At 34.8% G+C, this 14,787-nt stretch overlaps 1 protein-coding gene across 1 annotated transcript in view; it reads left to right on the forward strand.

Annotated features, from left to right (window-relative positions):
• The window catches only part of TMEM131 (transmembrane protein 131), a 97,028-nt gene that overhangs the window by 64,444 nt on the left and 17,797 nt on the right, over positions 1-14,787 (forward strand). Inside the window, 10 exon segments of the mRNA XM_032189050.1 lie at positions 4,682-4,834; positions 4,979-5,054; positions 5,154-5,271; positions 7,237-7,375; positions 7,497-7,606; positions 7,980-8,046; positions 8,987-9,138; positions 9,815-9,957; positions 10,892-11,078; positions 12,200-12,385. Coding sequence (XP_032044941.1) covers positions 4,682-4,834; positions 4,979-5,054; positions 5,154-5,271; positions 7,237-7,375; positions 7,497-7,606; positions 7,980-8,046; positions 8,987-9,138; positions 9,815-9,957; positions 10,892-11,078; positions 12,200-12,385 — 1,331 coding nt within the window.

The raw sequence follows: 14,787 nt of genomic DNA on the forward strand, positions 1-14,787 counted from the left end.
TCTATCTTTTCAAGAGAGATCTCCGTCTTGAATGAGATCTTCTCGTCTTGAATATGTCAAATTACTGGAGAGATTCGTTTTTATTTATGATTCTGTTTGTCACTTTTTCCCCCTCATGTCCCAAGCACGAATTATCCCTATTTCTCCTCTACTGAGCACTTGAATGAGATCTTAGAATACTGTTATGATCCCAAAACTGTTTCTTTGCAGCTTCATTCTAAAGTTACTGTGGTTACTGCGTGTATTAGCACAAAGACTGAGAAAATTACCTAAAGACATTTTCCAGATTTCTGAAGTGTAATGCCAAAGAGCAAAGCTAGCTAATGAACTGAGGTTTCAGTGTAAGAATTCCTTGATCTCTGTGGAGGCATTATTGTATTGTTTCCACACTGAAAGTAGATATCTTTGAAGGTATGTGATGGAGTACACAAACATGAAAGCAAGAAAACTCTGAGGGTCTACAACTGTCTGCAAAAGTATCTAGAGGCTGTTCTCATCCCTGCTCCAGTGAGTGCTGAAGGCAGAGTCTTTGCTTAGGGTTACAGACTCCAAGGGTTACAGACACCAAGCTATTAACCAGATAATACCTTTCTGTTATGGGGCATTCAGCATCACCATAGACGCATGGGGAATTGAGTGATGTTGACTTTGGAATTGGTATTTCATTGAAGTCAGAGCTTCACGTGACTTTATAATGAGTAGGGAACATACTATGATGGAAAATCATGGGGAGAGATTGAAAGCCAAAAAAGAAAAGTAGCAAAAGGAGTTACAGACAGCAGGATGGAAATACTACTTGGGCAATTTTCTGAAATAGTAGAGCTACTTTAAATATATTTTGAAAAAGCAGCAATACAAAAAAGGGACAGTTCTCCAGTGTTTTTGCTGTGACTACTGTGCAGGTTTAGGAAAAAAATACTTGACTGGAGAGTGTGTTATGGCAGAACAACAAAACACCTCCTATTGTCTGACTATATTCTGAATCTGAGGTGTTTGTACCTTTAAATTGTATTTGGTAACCCATTCCAGCAAGCAGTCAGTAGTGAGTTGTCTTTTGCAGGTCACTTTGAGATCAACGTCTTATAGACAGCACCTTCCTGAACAGACTGGTCACATCTACACTGTACAAATACTTGAAGCAATGTCTGGCGTGGTGCCTATTTGACAGGTGTCTCTTGTATACTGCTCACATGACTTGTCTATGTGAACACATTCTGTTTCATGCTTAGTTTAGCTTAGAGCATATGTTTCAGGGCTCCCTTCAGTGTGTAACCCCACTGTCACAGCACTGTTTTTAGTCAGGACAATTTTTTTCCCATTTTTTTCTTGCTTTCAAATAAGGGTATAGATCTCCTCTGGCCCTTTTTTAATTCTTTAAGCATTTTTACAGTATTTTAAGGTTCTCACTCTTTCTTTTATTTGATAGTAATGGCACTTGCCTTCCTTCTTCATACTAAGAAGCTACTCCTGGATTGCACTTACGGCTGCAAACATTCCTGCATTTTCAGCCCACAATTACTCCTTGTCATTTTGTAACCATTGATCCCATGCCATCCCTGTACTTGAGTTTAATTAGTTCCCTCCTCTTTTTTTTTTTTGACATTAGTATAGAGTAGTGCTTCTGCTGTGGCTTCCTGTTGGTAGTTTTGTTTTTTTTTAAAAAAGCCATGAGGCAGGGTTTGTTTTTTTTTTCTTCTACTTTACAGGCTGTGCTTTTCCCTGCTCATCATTCTAATCTTTCATCTTCAGCAGTCTCTTTTCTTAACGAGTGATCACTATTGTACATTGTCATCTGAGTATGGTTTTACCACACTCTTTTTTGCAAGTCTTAATTATCTCTAGTGAGTATACCTCAGGTAACGCATATTGGTGGAAATATGGTTTTGTTTCCTTGTCTGTCCTGTATAGTCTTAATCTATTGTGGGATCCATGACCAGGTACAGGCCTTCATCTCCTTTACCTGCTTTGCCTTTTCGAACAGAGAGGTTCTAAATTCACAATCTCATATTTGCAATTATTGAATTCAATCTACTTTCCCTACTCAAGTTCAGTAGGTCAATCTGTATGCCAGCTTGCTCTTCCTCCTATTCTGAAAATGCCTCTTAACTTTGCAAGATAAACTTTTCTCTCTTCTTACTTTTTGGTATCAAAGCAATTAATAAAAGATATTCATTGACCAGTATTTAGTAAACTTGAGTAAATAGGAGTTACTTCATCCTGATTTTTTCATTCTTAGAACACTGCCTGTTCATCATCTCTTCTTCCAATAGCACCTTTTGTTGATCTTACCGGTTGTGTACTCTTAAATAGTACCTTTTCAGTGCTATTTTATCAAGTGCTTTCCCTCCTGTTCAGTAGATAAATAATTACTTTTTTAAAAAGTAATGCAATAGGGCTCATCAGGGGAAGACAGGCTAAGCAGCAGAACTTCAGTAAATCATCGCTACATTTGTCCCATTACCCAGCCCATCTCCCTTTTTAATCTGCTTCACAAATTGTTCTAAAGTCTGTTGTTACTCTCAAGGTCAAACAGTCATGCCTACAGTTGCAGGGATTATTTGTCACTTTTTGTCTTTTATCTGTGTGTCCTATTTTACTGTACAGCCTCACCATTATCTGGATATTTATTGCACTGACTTTTCTATTTCTAACTTCATTCATCAACTGCTCCACGAGTCTTTGATAAACAAAAATAACTTAATGGTTCATTTCTCTTTCACCATAGACTAAGCAATTTCTATATGCTGTATCCTAGTTAATACATACTAATTCTTGTCAATATCTTTGTTCCTCTTGAATACTGCAATAAACTGGTCTGAAAAATTTGGAGTCATAAAGGAGTAATTTTCTAACCTTCTGTTTCATCCTTATAGAATGACTAAGTAACTTACAGATCTATCTTAGATTTTCACAAGATGATTCATTCAGGGGGCCTTTGAGCTCCTGCATTTTGTTTGAGAGCATAAATTCAGAGAGTGTTATCACCTTTGACAAAATTCTAGAGTCTTTTCTGAGTTCAGGCCTCAAGCTTCTCAGAGCAGTTAGCTTCCCCAACTACTTCTGTTAGTTGATCACTTAGTTCTTTTGATATTTGAGAACACTGAAAGCAGATTGCAATTAATCCAAAAAAGAAAAAGGCAAACTAAACTTGTGATCACTGAGTTCATGATACTCTTGCACCTAGTTGTTCTCTAATACTTCTATTACTTATGAAAATAAGCCTAAAATAGAATTAGTTCTTCTAGTTCCATCTTCTGGTAGAGAAATCTGACAGTTATAACATCCAGGAATAGCTAGGTGCTACAATTTTAGTAACACTTATGTCCTAGAAATGAACAGAAAAGTAATTCTTCTGCGGCTGCCCAGTTCCCCATGCTGTCTGTTTCTGTTTATAATTTTATTGTATCTGCACCTAAATCTAATTGCTGATATTCTGTGTAAGGGTCTCAGTATACTACTTTTCATTTGTTCTACATTGTTTAGTGAACCTTTATCTTGCCCAGTTGGTGGAAATTGGTTACTCATAGGATTCTGTAGTTGGAGCTCAGGCATAATAATTTCTGCTTCCTATTCATTTTAACAGGATTATACTGTTTAGAGTATTATTCTTGTCTCATTTCTTTTTTCAGTTGTTGCTATTGAGAACTGTTTCAGTATGTGATTATTTCCTGAGACCACAGTTAAATTTTGATCCTGCAAAGTTCATCTCTTTATCTTCCCACTTGAGAAATTTATTTAAAACAAACAAAAACCACCACCAACAAAACAAATAAAAACCAACAAACCACAACTGGAATATTGGTTTATGGGGAACATTAAAACCCGTTTGTTAGAAGCAAATTTAAATGCCTAGGACTATCTTCTATTTGTTTTATGCAGTTTGGAAAACCGGTCACCACTCTTGAGTAGCCTTTCACTTCTTTTATTTATTGTTTGCCATATACTTGTCACGGCTGGTTTTGAGATAAGAGGAAAAATATGGTTACAGAATCAGTGACTTACAAGTGAGGTCACACTGGAGTGAGCTTTAAAAAGGGTGGGGAGTATAAAGCTTGAGCATTGCAATGATTCTGGTCATGACATACTATAAACTATGAAATCTTACATTCTGTATCTGAAAGATAAAATAATGTTTGCCTTAGAAGAAGTTGCAGGGTTTGGTGGGGAAAAAACATGCACTGTTTTCCTCTTAAATGTTGTAGTTTCAGTGCCTAGTGTCCTAGTTTCATTGGGAAAGGAAGGGGTGTTTTAAAATGGTCTCTCACCTGGAGCGTTTATAGCCTGGAGCTTCATTCATCTGCTCTGTTAAGATAATTCCTAACTAGTAGTAACTATGTCCTAGATCTGTTAAAAGAAGCTTGTTTCTCTTTTGGGGTTCAGAAAACCAAAATGTTTCTGCTCTGGCACTCTCAAAACATGATTTGATTAAGAACTGTTGTCCTAGTTCTCCAAAACCCTTAAGCTGTACTTTTTAAGAGAGATGAACTGTATTTGAAAGCAGATGAAGGAAGAAGTCTAACTCACAGAAACCTACCATAAAGTTACAAATGGCATTTTTAAGAAAGCACAGTTAAATTCTGAGTTTATTGCCACTCTACTGTGGTCTTTGCCAGTCTACATAAATATATATGCTAGGGAAGATGCTTGCCATGCAGCCTTTTTCATCCTTTCTTTTCTTTAGGGGAAAGTAGTTCACCAGAGCCTGAACATTATGAACTCGTTCTCTCAGAAAGTGAAAATACAACACATACGCTCCCTGTCTGAAGATGTAAGGTTTTATTATAAAAGGCTAAGAAGCAATAAAGAAGATTTAGAGCCAGGAAAAAAATCAAAGGTTTGTGCTTTGCCTTATTTCTACAAGTTCACAAATTCTGGTTTTTAGCACAAGTGTCCTGTAGTCAAATCTTCTTCCTTCTTTCTTTGGTCATCAGATTTATTGTGCAGTTTCTTAATTGGTCTGATTTTACCTGTTTTGCAGATTGCGAATATTTATTTTGATCCTGGTTTACAATGTGGGGATCATTGTTACGTAGGATTGCCTTTTCTATCAAAATGTAAGTAACTGTCACCTTTTTAATGAAAATAAAAAACAATTGTTTCCTGCTTAAGCATTGATTTTACATGAAGGGTTTAAAAATGTTATGTTTTTAAAGCGGAATCTAAAGTTCAGCACAGCATATCAATGCAAGATGATGTGTGGGATTCTGACTGGGATTTGCATGAGAACTTATTCAAAGCATGGACAGAAATAAAAGAGAACTCAAGCCATAGGTAAGTGTTTTATGCCTGTTACTTCCTCAGATGTTAAATCACTAGATAATTCTGTTACATGTGATATTATAAAATACAGATTTATTATATATATTATATATATATATATAAATATATATTACTGTGGTCCTCTATGAGAGAGGGTAAAGGAGTTATTTGGCCTTCTGTGCAAAACCTTAAAGAGAACACGTATGTTTAACTTTTAATACTCATAATAATAATTTCCTCTAGTCAATCAAAGCCTTAGAAGTTACTATTAACTGGAGCATGCTGCAGTTCTTTAAAACATGGCAACAGCAGGACAGTCTCTATTCTGAAAAAACTTTCCTAAAAGAGATTATAGTGTTTCTGTAGTATCTCTGTTTAATCTGTTTAAAGTAGTAACCTCAATATCCCTTTAGGATTTCATAAGGTTTTCTATTGCTGCTATTCTGAGATCACTTCAGGGAATTGTCAAATCGTCTGGTATTTCTCCTTGAGAGATGCTAAATAAAAAGTCATTAATAACGGCTATCTATTTTTTTAGAAAACTCTGTAGGCTTCTATATACTTTTTAAACATCTGTTTTCTAATATGTAAAGCAATTAAGCTTCAAGAGATGTTTACTGTAACAGCAAGTGTCTTTGGTGGTGATAACATCTAGACTATCATTTCAAAAAATGTGTACATATTTGTAGAAACCAAAGTGACTATGTAACTAAATAGAGTAACAAAAACATACTTCCTTTTATCACTTTTTTTGTTATAATGTTGATATATTAATAACACATGAATAAAATTGACGTAAACAGAATTCTCTACAGGAGTGTTTTATCGCCTGGAGTAAGAAGACAGTAAAGGAATATACTATTAAAAACTACTTCTGACTAAGTTGCAGTTCTAGTGAATATATAATGCTTTTTTAAAAAGAGTGTTAAAATCAACCCACTATCCAAGCACAGGAGAAAATGCTTCTGAATACAGAGGGTTTCTGACTTGAGTATTTAGAGTCTCTCCAAAATACATCTCTAGGTTTGAAGTTTGGTCTCTTTTGCTAACAGGAGAGCTCAATACTACTAGTCTTGTTTCAGCTCATGTTGGAAAGCTTGTTGGGGGAACAGGAGTCAAGTCTGTTGTACAGGTTGGCTAACAGCAAGGGACTTCATTCACTTGTGAAAATTGTAGCTTACACCAAGTGGCTAATTCATTAAGATTTCATTAAGATTTCATTAAGATTTGTTAGATGGGAGTATAGGCACATATTTCATGGTTTCCACTGCAGCTAACATACATCAGATTTACTGTACTTCACGCTTGTACAGTGTGATGGATGCACAGTATGTCTTCTGGGTAGTGGATATCTGAATGTTGTGTTAGAAACACGCTGTAGTAGGGCTGATGTTTTTCCTTTCTACTATTTATACCTTTGCAAACTGTCATAGTCAACCACTGTTACATAATCTCTCTCAAACTTTTAAAATATATTTGGGGTTATTTCTGTTTAATGATCTGAATCTCAATCATATTCTCAAAACTTGTTTCTGCAATAGTAAGAGCTAGACATTTTCTCACAAACAATAAAAATTGTCTCACTGTCTAGAGACTACTAATGTGAGAGAAATACTGAAAGATTAGAGATACGGTACAGAAGTCCTATTGTCTTTTCTGCTCATCTTTATCCATAAATAGGCCCTAATAGAATTCAGAACAGATGGATGTTGACAACAATATTTAAATTGTGAACATCTTTAGAATTTTTCACTTCATCTCCTGGAGCATATTTGGGGGTTTCTATTGCAGTTTTTAATAGCAGTAAATATGGGCAGAGTTTAAATTTATTTGATTGTGTACAAATGTGATATACTATTTCTCAAACTAATACTGTTTTCACGGTACTCCTAAGCACTCTGCTTTTTACATGGTGGTTTTTATCCAGGCTTTTGCCTTTTTACTCCTGTAAAGTAAGCTTTGTAACTATTTTTCCAGACTGAATGCTCTATTTGAAGTTGACACAGACCTTCAGAAAGATGTCCGGTTGAAAATTACAGCAGAAATGGCCTGGCCTTCCATACTCAGTTCACCACGCCAGTTAAGCTTCCCACTCACGAATACAAACAGTTCATCAGTAAGTTATTTTGTTGGTAGTACCATTTTAAAAAATATTTTTAAGAGCTTCTGCATTTTTAATAGCTTCTAATTACAGTTAATCAAATGTAAGCTTTACAAAAAATTCTGTTTCTGATTAGGAAGAAGAAATTTTTCTAGAAAATCCAGCTGATGTTCCTGTGTATGTTCAGTTCCTTCCTGTAGCCCTGTATTCTAACCCATCCACATTTGTTGATAAAATGCTAGAACGGTAAGTATTGTCTTAGAGTGCAAAGGGTATTTTCACTGTACAGCAAAATGTATTTTACAAAAAATGCAAACTGTTCATAGTGTTGTCCACTTCTAGAATTTGTATCATTAGTCCAGTTGGGAAATGAATCTAGGGTGAATTCCCATAGAATATATTTTTTGCTGAGCTAAAACAATGTTTACTTTTTTTTTCCTTAACTTGAGGGGGTGAGGGGGGAAATAAAGTAAGTCAAGTGATTCTGTCAGCTGCATTTTGAGTCCTACCATAACCTATTGATTTGTGCTAAAGTCTGTACTTAGTATAAGTGTGTTGCTATCTTCAGTTATCTGGGAAACAAACAAACAAACAAAAAAACAACTTCCATGTGTTTCAGGTTTAATTTGAGTAAGCCAACTAATTTCAATCTGAGGACTCTAGAGTTCCAGGTCTTCAGAAATTGTGTAAGTATTTCATTACATTCTTTGGATACATTTATATTGTTTTCAAGAGTTCAGTCATACATGTGTTGAATTTTAGAAGGATGTGTGTGGGTATTGTATGTATCCACATTGTATATACTTGGGAAATGGGAAAAATATTTCTTCAAATATAACAGTTACATTTTAACTTTGCTTGTGTTACAACAGAATTGCAAAAGTTGCAGGAAACTGTTGCTTTATTAATTCTCTTACTGATACAGGATTATTCAGTCTTACGCTTGGTAGTTCTAAAATTAGCAAGGTATTGAGTTTTCCATTGTTCTGTTCTTTGTTAAAATATTTTTTTAGTATTTTGTGTACAACTTAATGCATTTTTTTGTATAGAGTATGCCACATCCTGAATACTTTGCTTATCCAACATACAGACACTTTCTCCTCCATTTGTTTTATATTAGCAATAGTTTTATGTTAGCAATTTAATGCTTGCAATGCATCTAAAAGCAAACTAGGCAAAATATACTTTTTTCAACAGATCTTCTATTCTAAGTTTTTTTTCCTTTTTTTTCTTTACTCTGGAAAGACAATATTTTAAAAATGTTTTACTAGTGGGACATTTTAAAGGTAGAAAACATTACATAATGGCTTAATGTTAATTTAGTATTTAAAGCTATACATTTAAAACCTTCTCAACTCCCAGTATTAGAGTTTTATGAATCCACATGAGTATAGCTTAGCTCCATTCTATCTTGCTGTGTTCTACCGCTTGTCAAGTGGATGATTTACTAATATTGAATTTGTTGTTCTAAAAGTCTTTTTTCTTTTAAAAAACAAAAATCAGTGTGTTCCATTTAGTAGTACACTTGTCTATAACATAACTTTCTATATAAATAAAAGTTCTATGAAATGTGTTAAAAATTCATTTTTTTTCAAGTGTTGCTTTTGTTTTCCCTATTCTTTTAAGGTCCAGCCATTACAGAGCACTGTAGGCCTTACAAAGGGCTTGGCTCGTCATTCAGTTTTAAGCCTATTATTAAAACCTGGTGAGAGAAAGTCCGTCAAAGTAAAATTCACTCCAGTTCTTAATAAAACTGTTTCATCGTTAATTGTTATCAGGTATGGTAGATATTTCTGAAATGAGTTTGAGTTTCTGATACATCTTTATTTACTTATATAATCTTACTTACTGTCTATAAGAAACTATCACTCTTACAAGACTAATTGTAGAATCGCGTCTGGAGAAAAATTTACTTTAAATGTAATTTTGACATGTTTTGCAGTAGTTAAGCTGTATTTGGTATGTACTTGCTAATACAGATATATTAGCATAGCTATAGTTTGACTCAATTCCTTAAATACATCCTGTACTGCTTTGAAAGTATCTACTTATAGATGCCATTTGCAATGTGAGTTTGCAATTTCAATTTTTCCCTTTAAGAGGAATTTTTCCCTTTAAGAGTTTGCATAATTATTTACCTATTGTATCATGTGATACTTTGATATGATGATCAAAGACAAACTAATATGTCATTGTTCTATTAATTGTATGCTTCCTTCTGTTAATTGTATGCTTTCTTAGGCTTTAGTCTTTCAAATGCTATACATATGGCTATACATATGGCAATTCATACTACTTCTCTATGGTGGGAAATCACCTGTGGGACTGCTTATATTTCTGTCTTTCAGGACTAGGATATAGCTTTGTATTCTGTAGAGAAGCTTGCAGAAGCAATAGACTGCATATTCCTTTCATGAGTGTTTCCAACCCCCCCCCCTTTTTTTTTGCATACAGAAATAATTTGACTGTAATAGATGCCATAATGGTACAAGGACAGGGAACGACTGAGAGCTTGAAGGTTGCAGGCAAACCTCCTGGTCCTGGAAGTTCTTTACGCTTTAAAATCACAGAAGCACTATTAAAAGACTGTTCAGAAAGTGAGTACTTCGTGAACTACTGTGCTGAACAGAAAATAAATGACATTTTACATGTGCAACTTAAAATATGTATGTGTGGAAATGTTTTTTTCCCTGTTCTAGTGTGCCAGAATTTTTTAACCTTTAAATACATTAAAATTGCTTCTTAATTTAGACAGAAAATGGTATATTTGATCTTTTCATTTTAACATGAAAATTAGAAAAACTGAAAATGTTCAGAATCTGCATGGATATGGCTAACAAGGAAAAGGGAAGGATATGATGTTCCTTGATTCCTTGATGAAAATTAAATCGCAGGCAAAATCTTTTTCTGGGGTCAGAGGTTTTCTGCTCCATGCCCCAGGCTTGCTTCTGAGCAGAGGGCCAAGAATACCTGTATTTCTAAAGGAACTGGTAAAAGCAGTGTAGTTTTTATCTGATATTAAAATCTGCTTTATTGCTTTACGGATTTCCAGGTGTATTTACAAGATATGCCATTAATTAGTTTGAATTTTTTTTGAGGGGATGAGTAAAAAATAAATAAATAAATAAAATTTTCAAGTAAAGCTTAGTCGTTACTTAGTCATGTTGTGAGCTAGGGATTTTTTTTGCTGTTGTAGCTCAACAATGGATTTCACTTTTAAGGCACAAAAAGTAAGTTTTAATACTCCAAGTGCTGAGACTTTTCACTGAATACTACTACACTAAGCAGTACGTCACAGAACTTTACAGCTGAGATACGTTTTTCTTTTTTTTTTTTTTTTTTCTGAGGTAGCGCTATCACATTTGGGGGTTTTGTTTTCTTCCCTGATGAGTTGGAATGCACAAGAGTCTGGTAACAAATATCTGTTCTGTCATTTATGTAAAGGTTTCCATAGGCCCTGGTGTAGAAGATGTGCATAGTCAAGGATATCCATTTAGCACTATATTAATTATTTTTCCCTGTTTTTTCCAGAAATGAAATACAAGGAACCAAATTTCACGTTGAGAAGAACATTTAAAGTGGAAAATACAGGGCAGCTGCAGATTAATGTGAAAACCATGGAAATCAGTGGCTATACATGTGAAGGATATGGATTTAAAGTAGTTAACTGTCAAGAGTTTGCACTAAGTGCCAATGCCTCTAAAGACATTGTCATATTGTAAGTATTTTTTTTCTTCTTACATCTAAATAGTCATACCTGAGAAATTCTGTTTTTAGAGGAAGTGAGTGTCAGTTAAATTCTAAGGTTTTTTACTTAAGCTTTGAGTGTTTTGTTTTTGTTTTTTTCTATAAAACACAAAACACGAAACCTCTCTCTCTTCTTGCAAACAATTACTTGATTTTTAAAGAACTTAAGTTTTCATGACTGACTATAGAATTATTTTTGATATTATCCTGCATTGGAAAAGGGCTATATACAGCTTTTTATACGCTTCCTTCATTTGGGTTACGAATGTACATGAGCTGGAGATTTATGTATGTTTTTGGTGCATTGCAGTAGATACAAAAGTGCCTTTAGTGTAAGGGTTAGCATCACAATGCACAGCATTTCAGTCTTAAATATTATATCCGGTATCTTAATGACAACAATTATTTAATTCTGCCAGTTATTATTGTAAAAAAGTCTGCATCAAAAATTATTCTTTAACATTGCTTCGATTTAAAGCTAGCTGTTCATAATACAGTATCTAAATAGTTCAGGAGATGGTACTGTTATGCAAGAGAACATACAAGATATTGCAGGCAGTGAAACTTCGCTAGTATTTCTGCAACAATCTTAGTTGGAGACAGGAACGTAGCTATGTTTTGGAAAGGTATGCAATTTTGATTTAAAAGTGAAATGTTTAAAAACTTTATAGCTCGCATAATGATCAGTTCCATTGCTTAGTTATAGCCATTGTTGTGGTTTTGTTTTTCTTTATTTTTTTTTACTATATTTATAGCTCTTTTTTTTTTTTTTAGCAGATTTGGTCAAAACTTGATTTCAGTTATATTTTCCTATGGTATATCAGGGTAACTTAGTATCAGATGTGTTAAGCATAGGTGTTTATGAACTTTGAACGCATCTTGAAGTATTTGAAAGGTATTCATAAGTATTTGTAAGCTAGTTGTGTGGATGATTATTACTTGTACTGCTAGGATTATTTGTTGTAAATATTTGAATGGAATCCCAGTCATGACAGTAATTGCAGGGGTGGGGGTTGTTAAATGGCTGAATATTATCTCAAATTTTTGTGCTGCTCAAATGACAAGTTCTAACATTATTTACTTTGTTTTCAGGTTTACACCCGATTTCACAGCTTCCAGAGTAATTCGTGAATTAAAATTCATCACTGCAGGAGGCTCTGAATTCGTATTTATCTTGAATGCATCCCTTCCATATCATATGTTAGCAACGTGTGCAGAAGCGCTACCCAGGCCCAACTGGGAATTGGCACTGTACATCCTTACCTCAGGAATAATGAGGTAGTGTGTATATGTTTGTTCTTATCAGTATATGTGCACGAGGTACCACCATTTGAATACAGATTCAGCCAAACTTGAATCAAATCAGGCATTAGAGCTCTGCTAACCGTTTTTTTTGTGTACAGGTTGAAGCATCCTTCTTGAGTATTGTGCTTTAGAAAGATATGAGGCAATGACTGCAGTGAGCTTAGCAGATGCCTTGGATGAATTTAACTTTGCTGCCACTTGCAAGTGACAGACAACTGGTGATACTAATAATGGAGTTTCTGAGAACCTGAAGGGCATTGTATTGGTGCACTTTTTTCCCCCCTCAGTGACACGTTTGCTATGACTGGTTGAAACTTGAGTTGAAAGTTCCTTTGTGTTTTCCTAGCCTAACCTCTACCTGTCTATTTTTTAGTCTGAAGTTATGAATAATCTGAAGTTAGAAACAATGCTTTCCTACTTGTCTACTGGATATGAGACACTGCCTTCCACTGCCTTTATCCAGAGAAAACCATAGAATAAAAAGTTAATCAGTGGCAACAAGTGTTTTTACTGTTTAGTTAGTGTTAAACTTGTATTTTAGTGAGTGATGAATTGCTGCTGTGACGAAAAAGTGGTTTTCCTGTGTGCTGCAAATCTGAAGCATTATCCAAAGCCTTTGTAGCAAATCAGGGGTGTAATATTCCTGTGTTTCTTTTAGATTAAGATACTATTTTTTCCATTTTGCTGCCCTGCATTATATAAATATTTGGTGAAGCTCTTTCCTTGTCTAGGGATTGATAAAAGAAATAGAGAAGATAAAGCTTGCTTCTTTTTCTTTTTTATTCTTCAGCACTTTACAAAATAATGCAGTGTTTTTATCTTATTTTTCTTCTATGTATCTGCTTAGTTTATTGATAGAGTGAATGATGTTTGCCAGCTCCTAAGTGTAGTTTGTAATTTTATGTGTACTGTATTTATTAATTAGACTTTACAAAATGATACAGAATACTAATAATCCTTTCACTCACTGTTTTTTTTCCTTGCAAAACTCAGCAAATGAGAGGAGTCCTAATGTGATCATTTCATAATATTCCAAGGATCGGGTGCACAGATAGCTTCTGACTTTCAGGAAGTCATAACAGAGAGTTTTGCTTGTTGCCACTAACATAGTTCCATATTATCCGTTATCCCTAATTTCTAGAAATTAACAACTCGAGCTTGTCTAGTTCATCTTTCTCTTTTAATAAAATATTGTCTGAGGTGCCTTCCCTAAATTACTGCTTGGCATGTATTGGTACCATACTTGTGGCTCCAAGTTTTCAAGTCCAACTTGATAGGCCTTGTGTGAAGGACCCAGTCCTATTTATGAACTTACTAAGGATGCATAGTTTGCCCCAGGCTAAAACTTTGAGGGAAAAAAGGTGTTACCAACAACTGTGTCTAGAACATGTTATTCCCCACTGCATGGTGTTCTTCACCAGTTTAAATGACATAAACACTCTAGGCTAGTTATCTTTTTCTATTATTATAATCAAAGAAGCAAATAAAAAATGGACTGTTGCCACCACAGCAAGACAGGAAAGTGCAGTTAAAAAGACCACAAAGCAAGACTTGTTCTGTGGCTTTTTTTTAATTTCAAAGTTGTTTGAAAACAACAAAGTTTGCTAACGCAAAGGGAGTAGGATTCTTATCCAGAATGGATCAGCACTGGTACACTGAGGGGTGTGGTATGAAACCCCTGTGTGCTCCATCTCGAGTCTGTATGGCACTATAGAGATGTAATACTGTTGTTGGTATCAGTCTCATGAAGCTTTGAGATAGTACCATGGATTATACTTTAAAAGTGAATGAGGTCATACCTTACTCTTTATATTCCAAAAGTAATTGTATGTTTGATGGTATAGCACCCAAGGCAGGCGTCGCTCTCTTGCGTAGGAGTTTGTGTAAGCTTGTCTGAAAACTTCCCTTATTTTTTTTTTTTACCTTCTCTGTCGCTTGTTGACACTTCGGATTAAATTTATATTTCCTACCATCTGCTGTCAGGTTATATGTCTGTGATCCTTTTTAATTCCTGGGGTGGAAAAAAAGCACTGATAACCAGCTATAACCAGCTGAGTTGGTCTCCAGAGTTGCTTGCATTTTGCTGACAGTTAAAACTTAAGATGATATCTAGACTAAATTTCTTGTAGACAACTAAAGTTAAGCAAGAGGTATCTCATCCTATTCTGTGAACTGATGCTCTTTCATACATTTGGCTTACAAAAACCAGCAGTCAGAACTGAGAACAGAAACTGAAGTTGCTAATTTGAAGTTATCTTTGCATAAACCTTCTAGGGTAATAGGCAAGTCAATCTTTAGTAATCAACAGTGTGTCTCATACCCCCACCATCACCCCAAAATTCCCACCTTTTAGAAGATGTACTCCATAGCGCTGT

The sequence above is a fragment of the Aythya fuligula genome, chromosome 1 (genome assembly GCF_009819795.1).
Source record: "Aythya fuligula isolate bAytFul2 chromosome 1, bAytFul2.pri, whole genome shotgun sequence".
NCBI classification, from domain to species: domain Eukaryota; kingdom Metazoa; phylum Chordata; class Aves; order Anseriformes; family Anatidae; genus Aythya; species Aythya fuligula.